The 17,500-nt window shown below is 41.7% G+C and overlaps 1 protein-coding gene across 1 annotated transcript in view; it reads left to right on the forward strand.

Annotated features, from left to right (window-relative positions):
• LOC143283004 (uncharacterized) overlaps positions 1-17,500 on the forward strand; it is a 52,673-nt gene that overhangs the window by 11,076 nt on the left and 24,097 nt on the right. The window contains exons 5-13 of the mRNA XM_076588980.1: positions 1-211; positions 3,172-3,265; positions 4,257-4,452; positions 6,990-7,173; positions 10,616-10,723; positions 12,720-12,808; positions 14,231-14,383; positions 15,361-15,475; positions 17,383-17,500. The exon at positions 1-211 is cut by the window's left edge and continues 11 nt beyond it; the exon at positions 17,383-17,500 is cut by the window's right edge and continues 19 nt beyond it. Of these exons, the coding sequence (XP_076445095.1) occupies positions 1-211; positions 3,172-3,265; positions 4,257-4,452; positions 6,990-7,173; positions 10,616-10,723; positions 12,720-12,808; positions 14,231-14,383; positions 15,361-15,475; positions 17,383-17,500 (1,268 nt within the window). The remainder of the gene's footprint in view (positions 212-3,171; positions 3,266-4,256; positions 4,453-6,989; positions 7,174-10,615; positions 10,724-12,719; positions 12,809-14,230; positions 14,384-15,360; positions 15,476-17,382) is intronic.

Consider the following 17,500-nt stretch of genomic DNA (forward strand, 5'->3'; position numbering starts at 1 on the left):
GACGGGCATCACCCCGCTTCACATGGCGGTCATTCACAACCAGCAGGAGATCGCCAGCATGCTCCTCTCGCGCGAGTTGGTCCAGCGCCGCGCAGACCCGCGCTCCAAAGACAACAAGCAGTTGACACCGCTACACTACGCCTGCAGAGAGGGCAACGTGAAACTGGTGAAGACTCTGTTTCAGGGACGCGATTTGGAGATCATTTCTAAGGTGAGGAGAGCAGAGACTGATATATATATATATATATATATATATATATATATATATATGTGTGTGTGTGTGTGTGTGTGTGTGTGTGTGTATGTATGTATGTATATATATAGATATATATATATATATATATATATATATATATATTTTTATATATATATATATATATATATATATATATATATATATATATATATATATATATATATATATATATATATCTTTTTTCTTCTTTTTTTATGTCAAATTGATTTATGATACTGGCCTGTTTGTAAAAGGATTTCTGTTCTGAACTGGAGAGCTAGGACCTGATACTGTCTTTTGACAAAATCATTTATCGTAACTGTGTGACTGTTTGCACAAAGGTTTCCAATTTGGGGAGAGCAGAGACATTTTCTTTCTTCCTTTTTTTTTTTTTTTTTTTCAGACTAGAACGTCGTAACTGTGTGTTTGTTTGCACAATGATTTCAAGCGTCGGGAGTACTGAATGTTGTTTTGAGCGAGAATGACTTATTTGTAAATGTATGTCTGTGACTATTTCTTAGTTGAGCGAAGCAGAGATTGGATACTGTTTTTGCTGGAATTTTTTATTATAACTGTGTGACTGTGACTGTTTGTGAGTTGAGGAGAGATGAGATTGTTTGTTATGTTTGCTGGAATGATTTTATGATGACTGTGTGACTGTTCCTAAGTTGAGGACAGCCAAAACGTATCGGGTGTTTTCGTTGTTGAGAAAATGGTTTGTTGAAAATGGTGACTGTTTGTGCACGATTCCTAATTTTGAGGAATTTCGGGTGGGAGATTGGAAAACAGCTAGTGTTGTTTTTTTTCTGACAGAATGTTTGGTTGTACATGTGAATGTTAACACAATGATTTATGATTGAGAAAGACTAAGAATGAATGCATTTTTAAATAGAATGATTTTTCTTAACAATAAGCGGTTTGCTGTATAGTTTCCAGTGGGCAGAATACTATATGCATACGGCTAATGCAATGCTTGCATGTCTTTATAAGAAAGTTAAAGTCATGTTCTCAAACATGAGGAGAGCAAAGTGTGGTTATGGCTGTTGAAATACCCGTTTTCAGTGGAGTGTGTACAATACAGTACAATACAATACAATACAATACAATACATCTTTAATAATCCGATTGGAAATTGCATTTGCATTCAAAGGCTCATCACTCACACCAAATCAGTCTCTCAGCCCGAAGATCGAGTCTAACATATTTATGAACATAGCAAAATATCAGTTTAAAAGTGAAGAGATTGAATTAAAATATGAAAGTGAAAAAAAAAACACCTTAACAGCTTGCTTTATAATACAGTAAGAGAACTCATAACATGTATTTTAAAGAAAACTAAGAAGCGCTATTTCCGGTAGAAGAAATTATAACATGTGTCTTAAAGAAAAACTAAAAACTACAAAACTAAAAAGCGCAATTTCAGAATAAGAGACACTATGATAAAATTATCATTTTTTTATCATAAATTCTTCAATGGCATTTTGTGTAATTAAAATATCACATTAATGGATGCCAAAAAATATATATATATAAACTCGGGAGACAACTATCTGCAAATACATTTTAAAACGACCACTTTTTTTTTTTAAACATATAAACACATGTTTCCATTCATTAAAAAAATGATAGCAGGTTTTGTTTTGTTTTGTTTTGTTTTAACTGACACATTCACAGTCACCTCCATCACCCATTTTCCCCAGAAAACTTTCGACCAATCACCCAACGCCAACCAGCCCAACAAGCAGTGTCACAATGTTTGTTCGTTCAGGACTAATTGGAGGTTGTTGTAATGAGTGTGTTGAGTGTGTGATTGTAATGAGTGAGCTGTTGTACTGAGTGTGCTATTGTAATGAGTGTACTATTACAATGTGTGTTATTGTAATGAGTGTGCTATTGTAATGAGTGTGCTATTACAATATGTGTTATTGTAATGAGTGTGTTATTGTAATGTGTGTATTGCAATGAGTGTGCTATTGTAATGAGTGTGTTATTGTAATGTGTGTATTGCAATGAGTGTGCTATTGTAATGAGTATGTTATTGTAATGTGTGTTATTGTAATGAGTGTGTTATTGTAATGAGTATGTTATTATAATGTGTGATATTGTAATGAGTGTGTTATTCTAATGTGTCTTATTGCAATGGATGTGTTATTGTAATGAGCCTGTTATTGTAATGAGTGTGCTATTACAATGTGTGTTATTGTAATGAGTGTGTTATTGTAATGTGTGTATTGCAATGAGTGTGCTATTGTAATGAGTGTTCTATTGTAATGTGTGTTATTGTAATGAGTGTGTTATTGTAATGAGTATGTTATTATAATGTGTGATATTGAAATGAGTGTGTTATTCTAATGTGTCTTATTGTAATGGCTGTGTTATTGTAACGAGCGTGTTATTGTAATGAGTGTGTCATTATAATGTGTGTCATTGTAATGAGTGTGTTATTGCAATGCGTGTTATTGTAATGAGTGTGTTGTTGAAATGAGTGTGCTATTGTAATGTGTGTTATTGTAATGAGTGTACTACTGTAATGAGTGTGCTATTGTAATGAATGTGCTATTATAATGTGTGTTATTGTAATGAGTGTGTTACTGTAATGAGTGTGCTATTGTAATGTGTGTTGTTGTTATGAGTGTGCTATTGTAATGAGTGTGTTATTGCAATGTGTGTTATTGTAATGATTGTGTTATCGTAATGAGTGTGCTATTGTTATAAGTGTTGTCAGGTTGACTAAGGAAGGACGTGTATAAATGGGTCTTAGTACACTGTGATTGGTCAACTTCTTGACCTTTGGGAGGGGGTTCTCTCTCTCTCTTTTTTTTTTTTAAAGAACTGATGGGTATTCAGCACTTAAACGGCTGGGCTGTAAGGACGAGATGTGCTTTGTCGGTTCTGGAAGCTGTGATTTGAGCCTATGGTCGGTTGGGTCGTTACAGATGGTGTTGGATCATGACACAGAGGGCAGCACATGTCTTCACCTTGCTGTCGAAAGCGGCCATTGTGAAGTGGCCAGAATGGTGTTGGAACAACGTTGGTAGCAGTGTTTTTGTTGTTGTTGTTGTTGTTGTTTATATCAAGATATTTATTTACTGTGTCTGTTACTCTGTGTGTGTGTGTGTGTGTGTGTGTGTGTGTGTGTGTGTGTGTGTGTGTGTGTGTGTGTGTGTGTGTGTGTGTGTGTGTGTGTGTGTGTGTGTGAATTTTTACATAATCGTGAGTCTGATGTATACGTTCACAATTCTAACAGTGCTGGCGTTAGGTCTTGTTACATTGTCAACCCCATAGTGCCCAGATTGCTTCCAAACGCTATGATCAAACAGAAATATACTCTGCTATATTCTCCTTCTTCTCCTTTTGTGGACTGCAACTCCAAGGTTGGTTGATGGTCTTCATCCCGCCATGTACGCAGCCATACGGATGGGGGTATGCATGCTGGTACATGGTCTTTTATTCCTGATTCCACGACCCACTAAATACTGATATGAATTTCAGGATCTTCCACATGCAGATTTGATCTTCTGTATGCGCATGCGCACGAAGGGGTTTCAGGCTTTTGCATGTCTGAACAGTGTGTGTGTGTGTGTGTGTGTGTGTGTGTGTGTGTGTGTGTATTTCTCTCTCTCTCTCTCTCTCTCTCTCTCTCTCTCTCTCTCTCTCTCTCTCTCTCTCTCTCTCTCTCTGTATGTGTGTGTGTGTGTGTGTGTGTGTGTGTGTGTGTGTGTGTGTGTGTTATTGTGGACGTTTCGTCTGAATGACATTCTAAAATGCTTTGAGACGTATAAAAACTCCATACAAATGTCTTCTTCTTCTTCTTATCATCATCATCATCATCATCATCATCATCATTATTATTATTATTATTATTATTATTATTATTATTATTATTATTTTAGTAGTAGTAGTAGCAGCAGCAGCAGCAGATGCAGTAGAAGTTGTCGTAGTTGTTGTTTTACTTTGTACGCTCAAGGGTTTTGTTGTTGTTGTTGCTGTTGTTGTTTTTACACCTGTAAATGTTCCACAGGCGCTGAAGTGAACCGCCCTCGCAAGTACAACATGTTCCCACTGCACCTGACGGCCATGTCGGGGGACATTTCCACCGCACGTCTTCTGGTGGACTACTCGGCTCGCATTGACATGGTGAACGATGACCAGGCCACCGCTCTGCACAAAGCCGCCTCTCTCAACCACACAGAGGTCGTCGAGCTCCTTTTGGGCAGGTGAGAAGCGGAAAGGAAAAAAGAAAGAAGGAAAGAAAGAAAGGAAAGAAGGAAGGAAGAACATATAGATAGAAAGAAAGGCAGGAAGAAAGAAAAAAGAAAGAACAGAGAGAAAGAAAAGAATGAAGAGAAGATAGAAAGAAAGAAAGGAAAGAAGGAAGGAAGAAAGAAAATATAGAAAAAAAAAGAAAGACGGGAAGAAAGAAAGGAAAGAAAGAACAGAGAGAAAGAATAAAGAAAAGAAAGGAAAGAAGGAAGGAAGAAAGAAAATATAGAAAGAAAGAAAGGAAAGAAAGAACAGAGAGAAAGAGAGAATGAAGAAAAGAAAGAAAGGAAGTGAAGAAGAAGGAAGAAAGAAAATACAGAAAAATAGAAAGACAGGAAGAAAGAAAGGAAAGGAAGAACAGAGAGAAAGAGAGAATAAAGAAAAGAAAGAAGGAAGGAAGACAGAACATATAGAAAGAAAGAAAGACAGGAAGAAAGAAAGGAAAGAAAGAAAGAACAGAGAGAAAGACATAATGAAGAAAAGAAAGAAAGAAAACTGCTATTGTGAAATAAAGAGGAGAGATGAAAAAGAGAGATTTGGAATTGTTTCAAAAGACGGCATTAAGTGAGAGAGTTATTTCAAATAATAATAATAATAATAATAATAATAATAATAATAATAATAATATTTATATAGCGCTGAATCTTGTGCAGAGACAAATCAAAGCGCTTTCGCACCAGCCATTCAAACGCATGCATAACCCTAAAACTGAAGAAACTGAAGACAAGGAAGAGGCAGGGAAGGGAGGCTATTTTGGAAAGAGGTGGGTTTTAAGGCCAGACTTGAAAGAGCTGAGTGTGGAGACTCTGACGAAGCGAAAGAGGAAGTTCATTCCAATTGCAAGGTCCAGAGACAGAGAAACAACGGCGGCCAATAGCCGAGTGTTTGAATCTGGGTATGCGTAAATAGAGTGGATCCGAAGCTGATCGTAGTGAGCGAGAAGGAGTGTAGAGGTGAAGGCAGCCACAGAGACAGGAAGGGGCAGATTTGTGAATCAGACAATATGATATCAATGGTGAGAGGGAATCATTTCAAACATTAAAAAAATGATGGATAATAGTGAAAGGGGCTTATTTCCAAAGAAGTAATACAAGTACATAATATTGAATGAGGGTTGTTTCAAACAACACGTTGATTAATGGTAGTGAGGGAATTATTTGAAAAGGCGACATATCAATAATATTTCACAGGCGATATAATCATATATTGATAACCGAACATTATTTCAAGGGATGATATATTAATCAGTGATAGTGGAAGGGATTAATTTCAAAAGGCGGCATATAAATTAAGGACAATGAATAATGATGGTGGGATGGAGATAACGAGAGAGAATCAATTCAAACGAAACAGAATAATACTTACGTATGAAACTGATAACTATTCCATGCTTTGGTCTGTTTCGCAGACCAGTTTTAAGTTGAATTTTCAGACAATCATCTGATTCATTACAGACTGGAAATTGCCCTGATATCAAGTGCATTTGTTTCAGTGATATGATAGCTAAACATATCATTTTTGACTGTGACTTGCTGAAGCCCTACCGGCATGAAAGTGAGTCATCACAAGTGACAGATAACGTTGTTGTTTCTTTTGTTGAATTAAAGACTTCTTTTTTTTTACGAAGTCCATTGAGTATTTATCTGTAACAGCATTTACATACATCATTTTCAAATGTTCTTCTTTGATTCAACCCTCTTTGTGCCCGGTTTTCCCCAACTCAATTCACCCCCTTCCCCCAACCACCCCCTCCTCTCCTACCTTTCAACCGATTAACATGCAAAATGATTATTTCAACAAACTGTCTACAGTCACCAGCATTGTGTGACGGGGGCCGGGGCATGAACCAAAACTCCACTCCGCTTCACCATGCTTGGTACCATCCCTTGTGTCCATGGCTCACAGGTCTAGTCGTGAAATCATTTCAACTTTGACGGGCGCAATAGCCGAATGCTCAAAGCGTTGGACTTTCAGTTTGAGGGTCCTGGGTTCGAATCTCGGTAACAGCGCCTGGTGGGTAAAGGGTGGAGATTTTTCCTATCTCCAAGGTCAACATATGTGCCGACCTGCTAGTGCCTGAACCCCCTTCGTGTGTATAGGCAAGCAGAAAATCAAATACGCACGTTAGTATCGGTATCGGTAGCTCAAGGAGGCGTAACTGCGTTCGGACAAATCCATATACGCTACACCACATCTGCCAAGCAGATGCCTGACCAGCAGCGTGACCCAACGCGCGTTCGTACTGTTAAAGATCCTGTAATCCATGTGAGCGTTCGGTGGGTTATTGAAACAAGAACATAAGAACATAACCAAACCAGCATGCACACCCCCGAAAACGGAGTATGCTGTCTACATGGCGGGGGGCGGGGGGGGGGCGGGAGGGGGGGGGAAACATTCATACACGTAAAAGCCCACTCGTGTACATTCGAGTGAACGTGGGAGTTGCAGCCCACGGACGAAGAAGAAGAAGAAGAAGAATTTCAACTTTCAGAAAGGCGAATATCGAACGACGTGACAAGGACAACTACACGCCATTGCTGTTGGCTGCCAGAAATGGCCACGTAGAAACGGTGGGGTCCTTGCTGAAGAACAAGGCAGACGGGACCGCTGTGGACAAGAACGACAGAACTGTAGTCTATCTGGCTGCTGCAAAGAACAGGCTGGAAGTGCTCAAGGTAAAGGGTAAAGGGCCTTGTCGCAATGAACTGTCGAAAGGTTCGGGTGTGGGGGGCGTGGGGGGGTGCTTGGTGGTGGAACAGAAGAACAGGCTGGAAGTGCTTAAGGTAAAGAGTAAAGGGCCTTGTCGCAATGAAATGTCAAAGGGTTCGGGTGTGTGTGTGTGTGTGTGTGTGTGTGGGGGGGGGGGGGGGGGGGCTTGGTGGTGGAACAGAAGAATAGGCTGGAAGTGCTTAAGGTAAAGGGTAAAGGGCCTTGTCGCAATGAAATGTCGAAGGGTTCAGGGTGTGTGTGTGTGGGGGGGGGGGGGGAGGCTGGGTGCTTGGTGGTGGAACAGAAGAACAGGCTGGAAGTGCTTAAGGTAAAGGGTAAAGGGCCTTGTCGCAATGAAATGTCGAAGGGTTGGGGGTGTGTGGGGGGGTGGGGGTGGGGGTGGAGGAGGCTTGGTGGTGGAACAGATGAACAGGTAAACATAGTGAATGGATGTATATGAGTTGGTGAATGAATGAATGAATCAATCAATCAATTGATGAATGAATGACAAAGTAAATTATAAAAAAAAAAATCTGAGCACAGGAGCATTTACATGTGCTCTCAGATATGTAACAGGCAGACTACAATACAGAGACAAAAGTAGTCTTTGTGAGGAATCCACTCGATGAACCGATTTGGTTTTTGTTGTTGTTGTTGTTGTTGTTTGTGTGTGTATGTCCATATTTTTTCTTTGTCGGTGGGCGAAGAAACAAACAAACAAACACACACACACACACACACACACACACACACACACACACACACACACACACACACACACACACACACACACACACACACACACATCTACTTCTCTATCTATCTTGTCAGCCTCCTTCCATCTCGAGAGACAATGGCTGCACCAGAAATGTAGTCACTGCCGGGCATTGCACTTCCTGCTGTAGCAATCTCTGCTGCATGTGGGACAGATATAGGTAGATGCTGCTTGGTTTACAGAGTATGACTTGCGCGTGGCTCTTTTTCTCCTCAGCGAGTCATTGCGGCTTCTCTCTGCTTGTTTCGCCCCTCTCTGAATGGCAGATTTCCAGGGTCCACGTGAGTCCGCAAGGCTTTCCCCGGACAGCACATCAATACCTGTACTTTTCAGGTCTTTCAGGCAAGTGTCTTTGAATCTTAGTTGGGTGCGGCCTTGGGGCCTAGATCCCTCTGATAGTTCCCCGTACAGCAGATCTTTTGGGACGCGGCCTTCATCCATTCAGCGAACATGACTGAGCCAGCGAAGACGGCGTTGACTCAGAAGGGCAAAAACAGTTGGCAAGCCTGCACTCTCAAGCACTTCAGTGTCTGGGATCTTGTCCTGCCATCGGATTCCAAGAATCCGTCTGAGGCATTGGAGATGGAAACTGTTTTGTCTCTTCTCTTGCGCAGAGTATTATAGTCCATGTTTCACTCGAGTACAGTAGGGTGCTTAGAACGCAAGCTCTGTACACTTGCATCTTAGTGTTCACCGTCAAGTTTTTGTTTGACCACACCCTCTTCTGAAGATTGGACATGACCCCGGCGGCCTTCGCAATTCCTGAGTTGACCTCTGGATCAAGAGAGAGAGAGGTTATTGTGGACCCCAGATGCTGAAACCGGTCAACTGAGGATTAGTGGAGGAGGGTGCAGTGCAGCGTCATCGGCAGAGAGAGCCTCTCTGATGGTGGCACGCCTGACTTGGGTCTTGTCTGTGAGTCTGGCCAGGTTGAGGAGTTTTCCGTTAGATCTTGTGTGTAGGTAAACTCCCCCTTCGTTATTTGCGAACGCATATGACAGAAGCATGGAGAAAAATATGCCAAAAAGTGTTAGGGCGAGCACGCAACCCTGCTTGACACCACAGCTTATTTGGAACGGGTCAGACAGTGCTCCATTGTAGCACACTGTGCTGTACATGTCCTTATGAAAGGATTCAACAATGGCCAGTAATTTCGGGGGACAGCCTGTCTTCCTCAGAAGTGTAAACAGTCCGCTCCTGCTCTCTAGATCAAAGGCCTTTGTCAGGTCAATGAAGGCGATGTAGAGTGGTTAATTTTGCTCTCGGCATTTTTCCTGCAGCTGTCTGACGGATAATATCATGTCTATGGTAGAGCTGCCTGCCCTAAACCCACACTGGTGTGCTGCCAGAACTTGCAATCGGGTCAGGATGACTCTTGCAAAGGCCTTGCCGACAATTCTGAGTAGAGAGATGACCCGGTAGCTGTTACAGTCGTTGCAATCGCCCTTGTTCTTGTACGGGGTCACGATCTTCGCATCTCGCATGTCCTGTGGTACAGAGCCCTCCCTCCAGCACATACAAAGTAATTTATGCAGATCGTGAAGCAATGCTGCTTTCCCGCATTTGATCACCTCAGGAGTTATCCCGTCCTCTCCTGGGGCCTTTCCAAATGTCACACAGTCTATGGCCCTGCTCAGCTCTTCTTCAGTTGGCTCTGCATCCAACTCTTCCATGACAGACAGCTCTTGAATAACGCTCAGGGCTGCTTTTGACACTATGTTTTGCGTGGAGTATAACTCTAGGTAGTGCTCTACCCATCTCTCCATCTGCTTTCATTGATCAGTGATGTTCTCTCCTGTCTTGGACTTCAGGGGTGAGGTCTTGGAGACGATTGGACCGGTTGCTTTCTTGATGCCCGAGTACATGCTGCCCGTGTTTCCAGAGTCTGCTGCAGACTGTATGCTCTGCGCAGCGCCAAGCTGTCTGCTGACACATGCTGCGTGCAGACCTTAGTGCATCCCGTGTAGCTTGGCGAGGATGCCTTTCATGTGCTGGGCGTGCCGTACGTTTGGTCTCCACTGCTGGTTTCATTTTCTTCTAGCTTGCCAGTCCTCATTTCTCTGCTCCTTTCTTCCAAACGCTGTCATCCCTGACTGGTAGACAGCATCGCGCACATGTTTCCACTTGGCGTCCACGCTCGAAGCTTCTGCAACGCCATTCTCCAATGATGTACCAAGGATTCCCCAAAACTCCTGAACTTTGGCCGGGTCTGTTGATCGGCAAGCGTTGATACGTGGGCGGCTTTTGGATTTGGAATGATGCATTCTGTGCTTGGAGCGGATGAGTATGTGGTCATTGTCACAATCAGCGCTATGGAAGCTTCTTGTGTTGAGCACACCGTTGAGATCTTGCTTCCTAGACAAGATTAGATCCAGCTGGTGCCAGTGGTTGGATCCGGGGTATCTATTAATCTACATATATGCAATTTAGATATAGATATATTCTATACAAAAGTTTGTATGTATATATGCTTGCATACATCATGCATGTGTTTGTGTGTGGATGAGTGTAAAAAAAAAAGAGCAACAGTGAATGTGTCCATGTGATGATGTTCATTTTATTACATCCACACATGTCTGTAAACACATAATTGTTTGTACCATATGTTTTGGTACATTTGTGTATGTTTGCAGAAACTGCTGTCTGATACTCAGCTGAAAACACTGATCAACACAAGGGACCGGTACGGGAACAGTCCTCTTCACATCGCTGTCCGGCGGGGTCATCTGGACATTGTCAAGGTAAACTGGGTCATTGTCAAGGTAAACTGGGTCATTCTGATAGAACTCACGCTACATTGTCAAGGTATATTCAGTCATTCTGATAGAGGTCTACACTACATTGTCAAGGTAAAATAGGTAATTCTGAGATAGGTCGACGCTATTATTGTCAAGGTAAATTGGGTCATTCTGACAGAGGTCTTAGCTACATTGTCTCGGTAAATTGGGTCATTCTGATAGAGGTCTATGCTACATTGTCAAGGTAAATGGGGTCATTTTAAGTTAGAGGTCTTAGCTACATTGTCCAGGTAAATGGGGTCATTCTGACAGGGTCTACATTACATTGTCAGTGTAAATATGGACTGCAACATTCTGAGTCTACATTACACTATGAATGTAATTGTGGCCTGTACCATTCTGTTAGAAATTTACATTACATTGTCAAGCTACCAATGGTCGTTATGATATCAAGACAAATATGATTTGTATAATTCTGACAGAGGTCTACATAACATCGTCAGAGTAAGTATGGTATGAACCATTCTAATAGAGGTCTATATATCATATAATCAAGGTAAAAGTGAACACTACCATTTCGAGAGAAGTCAACATTCCTTTTTTTCTTTTCTTTTTTTTTACATTTTATTCCTTTTTTTTCTTTTCTTTCTCAAGGCCTGACTAAGCGCGTTGGGTTACGCTGCTGGTCAGGCATCTGCTTGGCAAATGTGGTGTAGCGTATATGGATTTGACCCAACGCAGTGACGCCTCCTCGAGCTACTGATACTGATACTACCAGGCTAAATAGGGCCATTACTGTTCTGATTAAGGTCTGCATTGTATTGTCAGGGTCAACATGGTCTGAACCATTCAGACAGATGTCTGCATTTCATCGTCAGTGTAAATGTGGTTTGTACCCTTCTGGTAGGGGTCTAAAGAACATTGACAAGGTAACTATCGTCTATATCATTCTGATGGAGGTCTACATCATTTTGTCACACTGACTGTGGTCATCACCATTCTGAGAGATCAACATTACTTTGTCAAGCAAATAATGGTCATTACCATTCTGATAGAGGTCTATATTTCATCGCCAATCAAAAGATGGTTTGTATCATTCTGATAAAGGTCTACATTACAACGCCAAGATAAATTCATTCATTGCCATTCTGATAGGTGTCTTCGTTGCATGGTAAAGGTAAACATGTTTCACTATGTTCGGTATGTTCAATGCCTCTCGGTGTCTCTCCCTGTGAAAAAGGAGAGGGGTTTGCCGAGTTCACACACACCTTTAGCCAGCAGCCGGCTGTGTCTGACATTCAACAGTGTGAACACACTTTTGTTTTTGTTCCCACAGCCAGTCATTAGTTAACCACACCTTTGTTTTTGTTCCCACAGCCAGTCATTAGTTAACCACTCCTTTGTTTTTGTTCCCACAGCCAGTCATTAGTTAACCACACCTTTGTTTTTGTTCCCACAGCCAGTCATTAGTTAACCACTCCTTTGTTTTTGTTCCCACAGCCAGTCATTAGTTAACCACACCTCTGGTTTTGTTCCCACAGCCAGTCATTAGTTAACCACACCTCTGGTTTTGTTCCCACAGCCAGTCATTAGTTAACCACACCTCTGGTTTTGTTCCCACAGCCAGCCATTAGTTAACCACACCTCTGGTTTTGTTCTCACAGCCAGCCATTAGTTAACCACACCTTTGGTTTTGTCGTTAAACTGACAAGCGAAACAACTGATAGTGAATGCAAATAGTCAAAAACATCAACGTTCTCAGCCACTTGTGAAGACACACTTTCGTGTATATAAGGCTTCATCAAGCTACAGTAAAAAATTATATGCTTAATTGTCAGGTTATGCGTTTACGAACTCACGAATACGAATAGGCTATTTCACTATTGCACTATTTCACGCTGTTGTATCACCCTCATGTCAGTTTTCCTTGTGGTTTTCGCGAGAAAGGGGTAAAAAAAAAATAATGTAATTGATTAATCGGTTGATTTTGTTCCAACAGGAACTGCTGAAGCGTGGTGCAGCCATCAACAGTAAGAACGAAGAGAAGCAGACCCCTCTCCACCTTGCTGCAAAGCTTGGTCGTACAAAGTGAGTTGTACAGAAAACAGAACACTCATTGCTGTTCCCAGTATGTGAAAATTCATTTTGGTGCATGTTTCGTAAACAATGTACCGGAATTCACCAATGATTTAGACGAGTGTCTGTCTAGAATAAATCATAATTACAGACAAATGAGTCTGAAGTACATGCCAGGATTGAATAGAATAGAATAGAATAGAATAGATTTTATTGTCATGAAACCGGAAGGTTTATAAGACACAATTGCAATGGTAAATGAATGAACGAATGAAAAACACACAATTTATCAATCAGTTAATGCGGTAAATTGCAGCAGCATTCATACACAAATTTTCCTAATCTTGTTTGTATATATTCATCATCTGTTAGCATCACCTGACTGGGAATATGTCCTGTGTTATTCGAATTTTGAATATCCTTTAAAAATTGTTGCCTTAAGGTTTCATATTTAACACAATGATCAAGAAGATGGATTTCGTCTTCCAGGATGTTACATTTGTTGCACAATCTGTCTTCTTGTGGAATATTTAAATATCTACCTTTCTCAATCTTTAGGTCATGCGCGCTTATTCTGAGTTTCGTTAAAGCTTGTCTGTGTTTTGTATCTGATATATTTAAAAGGTAGGTTTCAGTTTTGTATTCTGCTACAATCGTATTGTAAAATTTTAGCTTTAATGTTTTTTCTCTTTTCTCTTTCCAGTATTTGATATATTCATTTTCTAATTTTTTATACACGACGTATTTCAGTCTATGTACGTTGAATGTGAATTGATTTTTCCAAATGTGATCAAGGCCTATAATTTCGAGTATCTTTTTAACAAAAATCAACCATGGGGAAGTTGTATTTTCTTGTTGGTACATGGACTTATATATTTTGTTGATGAGGGAAGTTTCTGGTAATTGAATAATGTGAATCCAATATGTAATAATTTGGCACATTATCTTTAAACTTATTGGGAATCTGCCCAGTTCACCTAACACAGGAAGCACCATAGCTTTTTTGTGTACTCCAAGTAATTGCTTACAGAATTTAATGTGTAATTTTTCATGTGGAAACTTATTCGATAAGCAGTCGTCAAAAAGATGTGCTAAATCGAAAGAATCATCCGGTTTGACTTGGTAAGGTAACCATACCTCCGCCCCATAAATCGATATTGGCGTTATCAAAGTATCATATAGTTTAGATATGGTACCTGGATTGATGTTGATAGCTTTGAATGTTCTTCGTAAAGTATGCAATGCTTTGTTTGCTTGTTTAGTTAGGTGTTCTATTGTATAAACAGAGTAGTGTATGTAGTGCTTGTCTAGATTGTTTTTGATGAGAATATTGATCTGGAGACATGTCGAGTGTTCGGATGTGTCAGAAAATTATATGAACTGGGGCGTTCGCAGTTCATCATTTTGAAGTCGACCTTGGCTTCCGTTTTCCAGCATAGTGCGTGAGATCGTGGGGAGGGAGAAGCCTGCGAAAGGTCTTCACGACGAGGACAACGACGCCAACACCCCGCTGCACCTTGCAGCACAGTGCGGTCACAGCCAAGTGGTTCAGGTGCTGCTGGAGCTTGGAGCGAACGTGTTGGCAAGGTGTGTGTGTGTGTGTGTGTGTGTGTGTGTGTCTGTGTGTCTGTGTGTCTGTGTCTGTGTGTCTGTGTGTGTGTGTTGGAGCTTGGAGCGAACGTGTCGGCAAGGTATGTGTGTGTGTATCAGTATCAGTATCAATATGCAGTCAGGTCAGGTCATTAGATCTGCTACTGGTAACCTGTAATCCAGTACAACCTGTTCAGGGTCAGGTTGCCGACGACTAAACCGGCACTCCCACCGCTCCCTTCCGGGACTGGTGAGGCGGGTGGCTAGACACCCTTATGGAGATCCATAAAAGATCCATAAAAGGGCGTCGGCTCAGGAGAGCCACCGACGGCCATCTAGCTCCACCGTGCTGTGTGCATGCCACACGCAGATGGCCCCCGGGGTGTGTCTACCAATGTATGCGAAGTCTGGATCCAGCAGAATCTGCGGAAGAAACCTATCGGTTCAACGGAGAGGAAGGCGGTTACAGCAACGCACTGTGGAGTGCAGAGAGCAAGATGAGACACCGAAAGGATATCTTGGTCATCCACTGCATCCGTGCTCATCCTCCAGTCGTCTCGACTTAGTCTTGCCACTGGAAATTGGTGGACCATAAAGTATCAATATCAGTGTCAGTAGCTCAAGGAGGCGTCAGTGCGTTCGGACAAATCCATATACGCTACACCACATCTGCCAAGCAGATGCCTGACCAGCAGCGTAACCCAACGCGCTTAGTCAGGCCTTGAGAAAAAAAAGAAAAAAAAAGGATACCCCCCCCCCCCCCACACACACACACAAACAAAAAATTAATTTTAAAAAATGTGTGTGTGCGTGTGTGTGTGTGTGTGTGTGTGTGTGTGTGTGTGTGTGTGTGTGTGTTGGAGCTTGGAGCGAACGTGTCGACAAGGTATGTGTGTGTGTGTGTGTGTGTGTGTGTGTGTGAGTGAGTGAGTGTTGGAGCGAATAGACCTTCATGTGTTGTCTGCCCACCACAGGAACCACAGTCAGTGGACCCCCCTGGACTTGGCGGCGTCCCAAGGAAGGACCAAATCCTGCAGTCTGCTGCTGAACAGCCATGCCCCCGTTGAAGCCACTGACACAAACAAAAAGGTCTGGTTTCGTTTTGTCATCATTCAGTTTTAAAGGTGTCTTGTCCCTTAACTTACTTGTGTTTGTGTGTGTGTTTGTTCACAACGTTTGATAGCCTTCTTCTTCTTCTTCTTTTTCTTCTTCTTCATCTTCTTCGTTCGTGGGCTGCAACTCCCACGTTCACTCGTATGCACACGAGTGGGCTTTTACGTGTATGGCCGTTTTTACCCTGCCATGTAGGCAGCCATACTCCGTTTTCGGGGATGTGCATGCTGGGTATGTTCTTGTTTCCATAACCCACCGAACGCTGACATGGATTACAGGATCTTTAGCGTGCGTATTTGATCTTCTGCTTGCATATACACACGAAGGGGGTTCAGGCACTAGCAGGTCTGCACATATGGTGACCTGGGAGATCGTAAAAATCTCCACCCTTCACCCACCAGGCGCCGTCACCGTGATTCGAACCCGGGACCCTCAGATTGACAGTCCAACGCTTTAACCACCCAGCTATTGCGCCCGTCTGTTTGATAGCCAAAAAGCATGATCCTTCAAATGGACAAAAAAACAAAACAAAACAAAACAAAAACAACAACAACACCTTCCGTGTATCTTTTTTTATGTTTCATTACCTGTTTATGTATTTGATTGTATTCTATTTATGTAATTATTTTTCTTAACTGTATTGTATTGTATTGTGTCGTATTGTATTATATCGTATTGTATTGTGTTGTATTCTCTTGTCTTGTATTAATCTGTCTTGTATTATATCGCATGGCATTACATAGCATTGTATCGTATCGTATCGTATCGTTTGTATCGTATCGTATCGTATTGCTGAGTGAGAGCACCTCCTTTATTTCTGTCAGCAAGTTAGACTACTTCCTGGATTATTCTATAGAATGTTCCCAGGTACAACCATTTTGTTGCCGTTGGTTCTTTTACGTGTGCTAATTGCATGCTACACACGGGACCTCGGTTCATCGTCACATCCTAATTTGGGAGGCTCTCAAAGTCTGACCAGGGGTCCTTGTGTATGTCTGGCATCTGCTTCCACCTATTCTTTTCCTTTCCTCCCTTAAAGAAGATACTGTGTGATATATACAGATCAGTCAGCACACTTCACTAAAAGTGGAACTGTTACATTGCATTCTTAGTTTGACCTTTCCTTGAAAGTGAAAATTAAACTGTTACATTGAAAGTGAAAGTGAAACTGTTACATTGAAAGCTTACTGTAAACAGACCGCCCCTTAAAAGTGGAAGTGAAAGTGACTCTGTTACATTGAAAGTGAAAGTGGCACTGTTCCATTGCATGCTTAGTATGGCCTTTCCTTGAAAGCCTTGAAAGTTAATGTGAAATTGAAAGCGTTACATTGAAAGTGCAAGTGACACTGTTCTGTTGCACACTGTAAACAGCAGAACAGTGTCACTTGCACTTTCAATGTAACGCTTTCAATTTCACATTCTGTTGCACACTGTAAACAGACCATCCCTTGAAAGTGAAAGTAAAAGTGACACTGTCACACTGTACATGGTAATCTGACCACCCGTTTAAACTGAAAGTGAAAGTGTGACATTGAAATTGAAAGTGACACTGTTCCGTTGCACACTGTAAACAGACCACCACTTGAAAGCGAAAGTGAAAGTGTAAAATGAAAGCGAAAGTGAAAGTGTGAGATTGAAAGTTAAAGTGACGCTGGTCCGTTGCACACTGTAAACAAACCACCCATTGAAAGTGAAAGTAAAACCGTTTTATTGAAAGTGACATTGTTCCGTTGCACACTGTAAAGAGACCACACCTTGAAAGTCAAAGTGAAAGTGACACTGTTCCATTGTTTACTGTAAACAGGCCACCTCTTGAAAGTGAAAGTGAAAGCTAAAACTGTTACATTGAAAGTGACACTGTTCCATTGCTTACTGCAAACCAGACAACCCCACTCCACCTGGCAGCACGCTCTGGACACCTCCGGGTGGTGGAGCTGCTCCTGGACTGGGATGCCGATGTGGCGCAGGAGGACACAGAGGGCTACAACTGCCTGGACCTGG

Source organism: Babylonia areolata, chromosome 6 (assembly GCF_041734735.1).
Source record: "Babylonia areolata isolate BAREFJ2019XMU chromosome 6, ASM4173473v1, whole genome shotgun sequence".
Taxonomy (NCBI): Eukaryota; Metazoa; Mollusca; class Gastropoda; order Neogastropoda; family Buccinidae; genus Babylonia; species Babylonia areolata.